At 43.4% G+C, this 13,109-nt stretch overlaps 1 protein-coding gene across 1 annotated transcript in view; it reads right to left on the bottom strand.

Moving 5' to 3' along the window:
• Positions 1–13,109, bottom strand: part of LOC132582269 (zinc finger CCCH-type antiviral protein 1-like) — a 57,245-nt gene that overhangs the window by 15,146 nt on the left and 28,990 nt on the right. The window contains exon 9 of the mRNA XM_060253810.1: positions 6,575–6,737. Within this exon, the coding sequence (XP_060109793.1) occupies positions 6,575–6,737 (163 nt within the window). The remainder of the gene's footprint in view (positions 1–6,574; positions 6,738–13,109) is intronic.

The raw sequence follows: 13,109 nt of genomic DNA, 5'->3' as shown, positions 1-13,109 counted from the left end.
ATCACAAGGCTTACAAGCACTTCGTTTCCATTCTAGGTTTTTTGTGATAGATAAAAAGGATGGGGGCAGATGTCCTATATTGGATTTTAAGAGCATTAAATGTGTGTCTATTCATTAGAAAATTCAGAATGGTTTCCTTAGCATCAGTACTAGAGCTCCTCTCAGTGGGTAACTGGCTTGCTGTGATGGATCTACATGCTGCATATTTTCACATTTCAATACACCCCTCTCATAGAGTTTATTTACACTTCAGACGGGGTGCACTGCCCAGGTATATCAGTACTTTACTCTGTCTTTAGGCTTAGCTACAGCACCTTGTGTATTCACAAAGTGCGTAGCAGTGGTAATTGCATATTTGAGGACTAAGGGTTGTAAGATATTTCCATATTTGGATGATTGGTTAATAGTAGCTGAATCTCAGGAACTACTAGCATCTCAGGTGGCTCAAATGGTTGCTTTTTTAGCAATAGAAGGAAATGATCTCAAAGCAGGATGGCATGAGAATATGTGGTATATTAGCAAAGGGCATACGTATTTTAGTAATCATTTGGTATGTAAGTCATGGTTGGATTGCTGGGAAAAAGTAAAAAAGAAAATATATAATAAGACCCCAAGATCGCTTTTTCCCAACAAAGCGTCTATACAACCACAATTGTTTACAATGTCAAAGATTGTGAGATATCAAGACTTATTAAAATGAAGATGATACTTTAAAAACGGCTGAGAAGTTAGGGAACCAAGGCATAAAAATGGATTGGTGGTTAACAATGCAGATTAATGCACAATTTAACAAAGACAAGCTAATTGGTTTTAATGAAGGAAACTTTGATTTTGACAAACAGTAAGGAGGATAAACTAATAAAAAAGTTTTATAATTATCTTATGCAACGGAAACTGGAGGATGAGACAGTGAAAGAAGTAATGATAAAATGGTCACAAAATCTGGGAAAAAATATAGACAGAGCAATGGGCACAATTATGGCAGATCAACTGTAAGATCACGAAGGCGGTAAATTTTAGAGAAAATCTATTTAAGATGTTTCATAGGTGGTACATCACACCAGTTCAGTTAGCTAAAATATATCCAGAATTATCGCCAAATTGTTGGAAATGTGGTGAAAAAATTGGCACGTTCTATCATTTATGGTGGACATGCAAAAGGGCAAAAAAATATTGGATCAAAGTCTTTGAATTCCTTCAAGCAATGCTGAAAACGGTAATTCAGTTGAAGCCTAAATTGTACTACTACGTCTGGTTAAGAAAGACGTGATTAAGGAAGATGTTCATTTGATAATACACGTTCTCACCGCCGTGAGAATGTCATATGCAAAATATTGGAGATTAGACAAAACAAATATGGAAGAATTAATAGATAAGGTTTTACAAGCTGCAGAAGCAGATATACTCACGGCAATAGTTAATGGGAAATCAAACAAATTGGCAAATCAAAGATGGGAGAAATTATATAATTGGATACAAAATAGAGTCAAAGATGAGGAAAGCAAGTAAAGGGTTAAAAGTTGTAAGAAATGACTAATAGAGGATGAATATAAGAAAAAGGAATGGATGGACTGTAAGAATATTAAGCACTGTAGGAACTTAGAAAACTTTGCTCTCTGTTTTAATAATTTTGTGGATTTCGTATTTTATTGTTTTTATTTATTTGTAACTGGATTATGAAACAGGAAACAATAACAGGATGTATGGCATACAGATGTAATGTAATGTATTTGAAGAATTTATAATCAATACATTATTTTTTTTCCTAAAAAAAAAATAGTAGCTGAATCTCAGGAACTACTAGCATCTCAGGTGGCTCAAATGGTTGCTTTATGTAAAAGAACCTAGGACTAATGATTAACTTTGGAAAATCCCATCTCCAAACCACTCAACGAATACAGTTCATTGGTTCCACTTTAGATTCTGTATGTGGGAAAGCCTTCCTTCCACAAGACGGGGAAAACCACAAGGTTGATGGTACAGGCATTTCATAAGAAATGTTTTCAAACAGTAAGGTCAATTCAATGTCTTTAGGGATTGCTAGCTTCTACTACAGCGATCATTCCCAATGCATGCCAGCATATGTGAGAATTACAACTGGTTTATACGCTGGTATTCTCTGATGGCACACTGTCCAGACACTTGTTGTTCTATTCCAATATACTTTCTCAGATCTTTACAATGGTGGTCTGGTGATGAAAATTTGTTTCAGGATGTCTCCTTCGGTGTGTAGACACCTGATATTGGGGTGCCCATTGTGCAGGATTTGAAGCCCAAGGTGTCTGGTCTCCTATTCAGAGTTCTTGACATATCAATTTATTAGAACTCCACTCAGTTATATTGGCCTTGACAGCATTTGTAGATATTGTCAAACAGTTCAAACAGACAACTCATCCACTATGTTCTATGTCGGGGTGTCAAACATGCAGCCCACGGATGAGGCCCCTGGAGGGCTCCTACCAGGCCCACGAGCAAATCTGCTTCCTTCTCCCTCTCTTGCTTCCTTCAATTATCACAGACTGTTAAATACAATTACATGCTATTCACATAGCAGGAACCCAGAATGTCAGGGCAGATGCCTTCAGCAGGCAAATTCCACTTACCTATGAATGGTAGTACTTGTATTCATAGTAGTACCTATGAATCCAAGTAAAAGGTAAAGGTAAAGGTGCAAGCACCGAGTCGCTACTGACCCATGGAGTGACATGGCATCATGACATTTTCTTGGCAGACTTTTACAGTCATCTACACTTTACTCCTAGCAAGCTGGGTTACTCCTTTTACCGACCTCGGAAGGATAGAAGGCTGAGTCAACCCTGAGCCAGCTACCTGAACCCAGCTTCCACCAGGATCAAACTCAGGTCATGGGTAGAGCTAGGACTGCAGCATTGCAGCTTACCACTCTGCACCACGGGGCCCGAGACAAGTATATTCTCCCCATTTTCAAACACTGAGGAATGCCCTCTGCAGACCTGTTTGTCACAGAGAGTTCCAAGAAAGCCAAGATTTTTTGTTCATTGGGGGGGGGCATGCAAGATCTGAGTCTGATAGGAGATGCATTTTAGTTCAAATGGAAGGGAGCCCTGTAGCCTTCCCACCAATCCCCCTACTCACCAGGGTGCTGGGCAAGATGAGAGAGGATCAAACAAAGGCTATTCTAATGGCTCACTATTGGCATGGACAGAAATGGTTTCCAGAATTCCTCAGACTTGCAGAATCCAGATTCATTCATTTGCCAATAGTGCCAGACCTGCTAACACAGGAGTCGAACTACAGAGTCTCCATTTAACAGTTTGGAGACTTGGCCTTTGACAGGTTCTTTTTTTTTTTTTCATTCATTACAAAAGTTCTACTACAGGCTTGCAAACCGTCTACAAGACATTCGTATTACAATAAATGGATGCGTTTTCAGCAGTGGATGTTAAATAAAGCTGCCTGTCCATTAACTTATCCAATGGGATCCATTTTTGACTATTTGTTTATGCTGGCACAATCGGGCCTCTCAGTTTCCTTGATTAGTGTACATCTGGCTGCAGTTTCAGCTTTCCATGATACTGTAGTTGGAAGGACCATTTTTTCGACTAGACCAGCCAAGTGTTTTCTCAAGGGTTTATTGAATATGTTTCCACCCACACCTTACATCGTCCCGCAATGGCCTTTGTCAAGGGTGATCTCAGTTAATGAAGAAGAAGATACTGGATTTATATCCCGCCCTCCACTCCGAAGAGTCTCAGAGCGGCTCACAATCTTCTTTACCTTCCTCCCCCACAACAGACACCCTGTGAGGTGGGTGGGGCTGGAGAGGGTTCTCACAGCAGCTGCCCTTTCAAGGACAACCTCTGCCAGAGCTATGGCTGACCCAAGGCCATGCCAGCAGGTGCAAGTGGAGGAGTGGGGAATCAAACCCGGTTCTCCCAGATAAGAGCCCGCACACTTAACCACTACACCAAACTGGCTCTAAATGAAATCACCTTTTAAGCCTATGACTACTTGTCCTATTTCACACTTCTCGTGGAAAACAGTATTTCTAAGGGCAGTAACTTCACTGAGTCAGTGAATTCTCAGCATTAGGAGTGGACCTACCAAACATAAACAATTTTTGAGAAAAAGGTTGTCCTCCACTCTTGTTTGACTTTTCTTCCCAAGGTGGCTAGTAAGTTCCATTAGGCACGGGACCAGATCCTAAAATTGACTCTGAAATAAACTTGCATATATTGGATATTAAAAGATCCCTACTTTAGGAAAACCATTAGGCATTTTGTTTATTATTGGGGCACAAGGAAGGGTAAAGCTGCAACATCACAGTCCCTGTCCAGATGGGCTCTGTCAACTGCGTTACAAGGAAGCAGGTGTTGATTGCCCAACTGGGATGCAGGCACATTCCACCAGGTCTCAGGGTGCTTCCACCACATTTTGTGGGCATGTACCTTTAACAGATCTCTATAGAACAGCCAACTGGGCATCAGAGGAAACATTTGTTCAACACTGTGCCCTTGACTTCCAGAAGCAAGGGGACACAGGTGCGGGTGAAGCAATTCTGCACCAATTACTTCAGTAAGAAGCTCAACCCGCCTCCGAAGGTAAAGCTCGTAAGTAGTCCCAATGTGGGGCTACAGAAGACAAATTATGAAAAGAGTTGCACTTACCTGTACCTGTTGTTCATAGCCATCTTTTCAGCAGACACATTCCCTCCTTCCTACCCCATGTGAGCTCTTTTATTGTATTAAGGGTTGCTTATTATTACTATTGTTGTTGTTATTATTAAGGGCTCACAGCAGCTGGTTATGGAACTGAGAGAAGAGAGGCGGTCCATCCTGGGTCACATGCAGTATTCCACACATGTGCAATTAGGATTCAGATGAACCACCCCAGTTCTACAGTTTTATTAAGCTAGAAGATCATTTTCTGCAGCCGACCTGAGCAAGCGCAGTCCCAATGTGTGACAGCAGAGAGACGTCAATGAACAACAGTTACAGGTTAGTGCAGCCCTGTTTTCCTTCTGCTCTGAATTGAGAATTAAGTCCTATCTCCCTGAGCAACTGGTGGGAATCACCCATTCCAACATGCCTTCCTCCTCAGAGCGAGAACTTCATACAAAAAAAGGTGGTTTAAAACAGTTTTCCCCAACCTATGATTTGGAACCCCAAAAATGGGTTGTGAAGCCTCTGAATGTTGGTCATGAACCATCCCTCCCTAATAGCCGCCTCTGCTCTCTCCATTATTCTCTTTTGTATTTTGAAAACCAAAATCTGACCCTGGAATCATTATCTTCCAAGTCATACTGTCAAGCATGCATATTTCTATGTGCCATGATGGTTTCTTGGCCAAAGAGCAGGCCACTAGTATCCACCTCCCCCTCTCCTTTGCAACTTTTGGGTGAGCAGTAAATCTATCTAGCCCAAGGATGTTTACGCTACAGCCTGGCTGGTAAAGCTGTGAGGTGCCTCTCCCCCAGATTCACACAGACAGTTCTTATAACGTCTCAGAGATGTGTGAGAAAGGGAGATGTTTTTAATAGTAGTAAAAGAGATACTATGTTAGTAACCTTTAAACCCGTGACTCAAATTGCATCTGCATGCTATCCTTTGAAGTAATCTTATATAGTAACTATGTAACCATGTATACCTCATTACTTCCAAGGATTCTGTCCTTGGTAAAGCTTCTGAGAGTTTCTACAATAAAGCAACTTTTGATCTAACAACAAAAGACTGACTATTGAGAAATATCAATGCTTGACACACATTAGTTGGTATTTTTTTTCATCACTGCATATACATGCGGATCAAGTAAAATATGTCCTGATAGTTACTAGAATGCATTTCCTAGAATCTTACAGGGGATCAGAGGGAGAACAAGAGAACGGAGGACAAGAGGGTGCTCAAACGTTGGAATATAACCCTCCATCTGCAAAGGCTGTGTATGTCAAAATGTCACTTGCTTGGGGTTCAGTGGGAGCAGCTGCACCCTTTGTGAGAAGCTTGGTGGTTTCTCAAAAACATCTGGTTAGCCACTCTAGAAAATGAAATGCTAAACTAGATGGGAGCCAAGGTCACTGTTTGCCTAGGATGCCAAATATCCTTAGGCGGTCCTTGAGGGATCACCATATGAAGAAAATTTGGACCTGTGGTAACTGGCAGCATAACTTGGGGAAAAGGTTCTGTATCTTTACAGATATTTAGGATGATTTAAGAGGGGCCTCAGCTTTACAGATATTTAGGATGATTTAAGAGGGGCCTCAGCTTTCCTCCCCTCCATTCCCTCTCAGCTCCTCTTACATCCAGCACAGGATGTGTTGTCCCCTCCCCATCAGGGTAGAGCTAATTGATGCAACTTCCACAAAAGAGCCAACAAAGCACAGATGTTCCAGTCAGGAAGGTATCAAAATAAAATCAACGCATTGCAGCCTAGATTATAAATTACTTTCTCCTCATGGGGAGAAGGGAGGGTAGAGAAGAGTCTGAGACACTTTCTGTGACTGAGGCATCCTCCTAGAACACAGTCTCTGAAAAGGCTCACATATGAGGGAAAGATCTGCTCTTCAGGGTATTGGAAAAACAACCAACAGCACACTGACCTGTTTCCCATATTCAATCCACTGGCCCTGGTCATTCTTCCAGTACCAAAGCCACTTGGTTGTTAAGACAAATTTGGCAGGTTTGGTGACAGACGACGGTGTGGACTGACGCCGAACTGGATTAATGTAAGCCATCATGGTCTTGAAATTGATGTTTTGAAAACTATGAGAATAAAAGAGAGAGACAACGAACGGGCCTTACTGAGTCATACAGTACAGTACTGAACAATTCAATTTTGATCAGGAATAGGCAAAACGTGCTCCTCAGTCCACACATTAGTGTCAGTAGAGTCAGAATACTTCCCTTGTATAGAACTCTTGCTGGACAGGAGAACCCTGATATCTTGAGTGAGATTCCAGATGGAAGGAGATGTGTGGATGAAGGCATGTTTGGAGGGTGGGAGTGATTTGTGGTGTCTTGTGACACAGGAATGCTGAGGGAAGAGGATGGCCCCTTTCCCCATTGTTCCAAAGCATGATTTTCAATGCCACTCACTGGGACAATCATATAATACAATCATAGAGCTGGAAGGTGCCTCCAGGATCATCTAGTTCAACCCCCTGCACAATGCAAGAAAACTCACAGATACCTTCACACATGCACACACAGAGACCCCTGCTCCACACCCAGAAGATGGCAAAAATCCCTCCAACTGGCCTGGAGAAAAATTGCTGCCTGACCCCAAAGTGGCAAACAGCATTTCCCTGGGTATGTAAGCACTATTGCAACCCTCCTTCTCGTGATCTGCCTACATTCAGAATCATCATTGCTGTCCGATGGCCATCTAGCCTCTGTTTAAAACCCCCCAGAGAAGGAGAGCCCACCACCTCCCGAGGAAGCCTGTTCTACTGAGGAACTGCTCTGTCAGGAAGTTCTCCCTAATCTTTAGCCAAAAACTCTTCTAATTTCAATCTGTCTTGTCACAGACCCATTAAAATTCATTTTATTTGTTTAGGGTCGTAGGCAGGAAAATGATGCTTGATCATACAAGGGGATGGATTTGGTTTCAAATCAGACAGACCAGTTTAAATCCCAGAGTGGGGACTCAGCACATGCCAGCACACACAAGGGGAGCCTCTGGTTCCATCAGGGATGGTTAAGACTGGGGGAGCTGGGGTTCTAGCCCCTGAAGGCTCAGCTGGCCAGTTACCCCAGTTGAATTCCCAGGAGAGGGCAGCATTTTCCTGATCTCCTTGGGCCAGCTGCAGATTTCTTCTATATCAGTGTTTCCCATTTGCAGGGTCATGACCCGGTACCGGGCCACAGAAGCCTTACTACCGGGTCACAAGAAAAGCCAAAGCTAGCCCCACCCCCAGCAAAGCTAGTCCCGCCCCATCTCTGTGTTGTGCAGAGCAGAGCTGGGCTGCCTCTCCTTCCTTCTCCCCCGCTCCCAGTGTTTAAGAGAAAAGCTAGCATCCACTGGCACTTTAGACCCATGAAGTGCTCTACAAGGTATGAGCTTTCATGTGCCTTGCAGTATGTTCTTTTGGGGAGATTTCCCCGGGAGGCCTGGGCAGCAAAGAAGGTTGTGTGTGTTTTTTTCAACCAGGAAGAGCGGGGAGTGGGCATTCCAGTAGCTATTTTTTTTTAACCAAATGACCCCTGGGCAGAATTTTTGCTGACTGGGGTCATCTGATGGTGAGGAAGGCTTTCTTCCTTTCTTTCTCTGCAAGTGATGCTCTGTCTGTATTCTTGGTGCTGGGGGGGGAAGCAACAGTGGGAGGGCTTCTAGTGCCCTGGCCCAACTGGTGGACATTCTGGCGCTTTTTGGGCATTGTATGAGGGAATTTTGGACTGGATAGTCCACTGGCCTGATCCAACATGGCTCCTCTTATGTTTATGTTCTTTCTTTCCATGTCTTTCTTTTCCTTTCCTTCCATTTCATTCTTTCCCTTTCTTTCTTTCTTTCCATTTTTACTGGATGAAACTTTCTGTTCATCATACTGTTGTTGCAGACATAGGAGTTCTGCCAATGAAAAGTTGGCACCCCCAGTTGTAGCAGGTGGCCTTCTATGAGATTTCTGTGTGAGTGAGTAAGAGGTGTGGGGCAGAAAGAGTTTATTGGAGATTTCTGCAGTATATCTCAACAGCACTGAAAAAGATGGTACTATGAACTTGGCACCTTTTTGCTGGTCCTGCTTTTAACATCTGTCTGACACCAAACTTAAACTCCTCCTGTAGATATTTAAAAGGATGAAACTAGTTCACTGGCTAAGTATCTTCACAACAGGTTGCTTTTAAAGGCATGGGAAACATCCAGTAAAAAGCTGCAAGTCCCTCATAAATATCCTTTTTGGGATAACTGCAGAAAAGCTTGTATGAACTTCATGTAACTTTGAAATTAATACATTAATTGCAGTACAATTCTCTGCTACCTTTCACAGCAATTTCACTGTGTTTCAACCAAAGAAAAGTATGAAAAATAGCTGTCAAAAGATTTTCTTGAAACCAAGCAAGCTTGGTTGTAGCTTGAGGCAGGGTTCCAGTAGCAGCAGCTGAAGGAAGGGCCTACTAAATGTGTCAGCATATTTTGAGGTAGAGCAGCTGCCAGGGCCCAGTGTGGGTAATACATAGTGCTGGCATTCCTGATGGCAATAGCACTCCCAACTGCATACACTGGCCAGTGCTGTTGAGGAAGGAATGTGTAGGTGGTGCAGGCAATTGAACATGGGCATTCGGAGTGCTTGCAAGCTGCAGAAGAACACACAAACCGATAGGTGCATGCAGGTGTGGGGGTGAAAAGAGAGGACTGCTCACTTTCCACCCCCATTTTGGCTCAGCATGCGTTTCAGAGAGATTTTTCTGAAAATGAATTTACTTCCGAAAAGGCAGGTTTGGGGGAGTGCCCTGGAAGTGACATCACAGGAAAAGGTGGAATTTTGGTTCAGTGTGCCCCGGAAGTGACATCACTTGGTCCTTGACACCACAGGAAATGACATAATTCCTGTCTCCCGGCTCCACCCCCAAATTTTAGTGGGCCACGAAGGAGAAGTGTGAAAATAACTGGGCCACAGGAAAGAAAAGTTTGAGAAACCCTGTTCTACGGTCACAGAAAAATATATGGGTCCATGGGTACACGGCTGGAATGGAACCTCATTTCCAGCTTCTTCATTGTTTTTTGATAAAGAAGTTGTACAGTTAGAGAAGCAGCTGTGCAAAACTGGCAACAAAAAGAGATGCTGTGCACGGCAGCTAAGGGTGTTGCACAGTTGGGAGTGCCTGGGGACACTGACTTAGCTGTGTTCTGATTACAACAGAGGGGCAGAGAGAGAAAGAACTAAAAGCACTCTTTAAGAAGGGGTGGCAGAAGTGGATAAAAAAGGCCACAGATCAAAAAGGCCCTCCACAACTGCTTTTCCCTCTGCAGGGGCCAGTTCTGAGTGGGGAAACCACCAGGAGAGGAAAGTTTTACTGCAGCCTCCCCAGAACTGCTTTGGGCTAAGAAGAAAACCTCAGGGGAAAATTACATATGGCTCTGCATGGAATCTTGGAATATGAGTTGACAGACAGGATGCCCCTTGCTTCCAAGGATCACAGCAGCCTTGTAAATAGGTCTACAAAGCAAAACAACATACTCAGGAAGACCTTTTCCTAGCGTGCTAACCGGTAAGCATTCTTTATTAAAAACACAGCAAGCATCTGGCATGACCAGCCCAAATACAAGATTCTTTGCAGGAATCTCCCCTTCTGAGCCTAGGTCTGAATACCGGTTCTTCATTATGGGCGTCAGCAAAAGAACTCGTGACCTAGATGACTCTTTCTCTCAGCCAGCACGTAAACCAACTAAAATTAATGATTTCTATGCTTCAAGTCTACTCCCACCAACCTGCGACATTCCAACTTCCAACTGCTTTACACCCCTCATAAATCTCGAGGAAGATACCAACTCCACTGACGGGAGGGAAGATAAATCTCTCCTGCTGCAAACAGCTGACAAAGACTTCGCACTTGCTACAAGTGATCATATCCAGCTAATTGCTAAAACTGTTGAATCTATTTTTGAGAGACTTAGACAAATTGAAAATAAAACTGACCACTTGTCTCAGAAATTCTTGCTAAATACCAAAGTTAAAACAAACCCTGGGAAATTAGCAAGTGAAGAGGTGAAAAGCCTGAAGAAGAACTTGGTACAGCAGCAGTGTGAGGAGGGAGCCCAATTAAAATTAAAGCTGCAACCTTCCAAAGTGTGTTTAACTGTCTGCCCTTACAAAGAACAGAAGTTCTTATGGAACTCAATTCGATGGGCTACTTACCATCTAAAAGCTCTTCTAAGGGGGAAATTACCATCAATTGACTTAAGTAGGAGAGCCAGTTTGGTGTAGTGGTTAAGTGTGTGGACTCTTATCTGGGAGAACCAGGTTCGATTCCCCACTCCTCCACTTGCACCTGCTGGAATGGCCTTGGGTCAGCCATAGCTCTGACAGAAGTTGTCCTTGAAAGGGCAGCTGCTGGGAGAGCCCTCTCCAGCCCCACCCACCTCACAGGGTGTTTGTTGTGGGGGAGGAAGTTAAAGGAGATTGTGAGCCGCTCTGAGACTCTTCGGAGTGGAGGGCGGGATATAAATCCAATATCTTCTTCTTCTTCTTATGTATGGTGGAACCTCTTACCAGCCCAAATCAGGCTCAAAGAATCTTGCTCACTTTCAGCAGTTCCAGGATCCCCAGTCTGCTGCAGTCCCAGAAAGACTTCCTTCACACCAAGGGGATTTTTCCAGCTAGGGTCTTTGTCAATTCTCTTATAAACCCCCTGCTACCCCACTGGCAAAAAGAGGGCTCTTTGACAGAGGACATCAATTTCAAGGCAGGAATGACGAAAGCTGGAGACCAGAGTGACTTGGCTCAGGGTCCTGATTCAGCTTTCTACCTGAACCCAGCTTCAGAGCATCTCCTTCTTGAGAACTCCATAGAACAGGATCTAATTAACTCTTTCACAGCCCTCCCATCTACGGAACAACTTGCAATCACAACTAAACTCAAAGTGTTGAAGGACAAACTTTTGAAAACAAAAAGTGATCATCCGCAACAGGTATCTAATCTGCTCATGATGCCCAACACTCTTGAGAATGGTTCAGCTTTATCAGCCCCTCTAACTTCTCTCATTTCTATGGAGGTAGACCAAAGGAAAACAGGAGTAAACCACTCACCCTCCCAACAAGTGAATCCTGAAGAGAAGACTGATTTAATTTCCACCACAGAAGGTAAATTGGATCTCAAGGAGAGCCTAGAGTCATCAACACAAGCTGAAGTTCATATGTCTCCAGTAATGGTTGAGAACCCCCTTCTGAGCAGCAATAGTGAGATTGTGTGGCCAAATACAAGTCAACTAATTAAGAACATCTCGAGCGGCTTGGGTAATAGATCTGTGTTTCATTATACCAATGGCACCCTTGAACAACTAGCTAGAGAAGAATGACTCACCACCCCTTTCATACTCTCGCCATCCAAACCCTTCACCATTCTGGATATTAAGATCGACTCCTGGAATGTGGCCAGCTGGCAGAATAAGGCCAAGGATGCTGAGTTTATAAGGTATCTTAAGGGGTTTGATGTTATACTACTCCAAGAAACCTGGACTCCACATCAGATCCAACTAGAAGGGTACAAGTCTTATTCCCTCTCAGCCTTCAGGAGTAATACTAAAAATATCAAGCACTAGGAACTCTTTTGGAAACTGGCCAGCGCTCCCCGTCAGGGCCGTCTTCTCTTTTCTTTCTGCTCATCCCTGCTGTAGGCAAGCTACTGGTGTGTGTGTGTGTTTTAATGCCCCCCCCCCAAATCTTAGGTGATAATGGGACTAGACTATTTTACAAGGTTGTGGCAAGAATGCCTGAGATAGTGTGCTCATTCCAGAACTACTTTCATTAGACATGTTTCAACCAAATCGGCCTTCTTCAGTGGTCAATCAATATTTGTACATATAGGCTCAATGGTACAATAATAAGACAATTAGTACATCAATGTAGGACCAAAAAAGGAGTTTTACAGTCACAATCAACTGATGCAAGGCCTGAAAATATTGGTGAGGCTTCGTAGAATACTGCCTTGTGAAATGGTCAGGTATATACATCCTGAATAACATTACTATAATTTTGATCCAGAAGGCACAATCAATTACAATTTGGTCCAGAAGATACGATCAAGTAAGAGCCCATGTTCCATATACACTCAGAATCACTTCCACCACCATCCCTGATGCATGTGTTGTTATGCCTGGTAGTTTGATGGGCCAAATTCCTGAGGCAGCAGAATTAAAAACACAGCAACTGGAAACAGCATTCAGCAACACCACTAAATGTTCCATGGATGCTGACAGTCAGTCAGAAGGCAACCAGCAAAGAAAAGAGAATTCTCAACTCCGCTGCTGGTGTTGTCGGTCACGCAGGAAAGGTCATGAAGGGCTTCTGCGTTCGGTAACGTGACAACTGTCTTAAGAACAAAACGGAGTCCAGGGGCACCTTCAAGACCAACAGAGTTTTATTCTGGGTATCAGCTTCTGCATGCATGCACACTTCTTCAGATACACTTGCATATTTCT

This window comes from Heteronotia binoei, chromosome 14 (assembly GCF_032191835.1).
Source record: "Heteronotia binoei isolate CCM8104 ecotype False Entrance Well chromosome 14, APGP_CSIRO_Hbin_v1, whole genome shotgun sequence".
Classification (NCBI taxonomy): Eukaryota; Metazoa; Chordata; class Lepidosauria; order Squamata; family Gekkonidae; genus Heteronotia; species Heteronotia binoei.
Note: the sequence above shows the minus strand (reverse complement) of the source record. Positions and strands in the feature narration are given on the sequence as shown.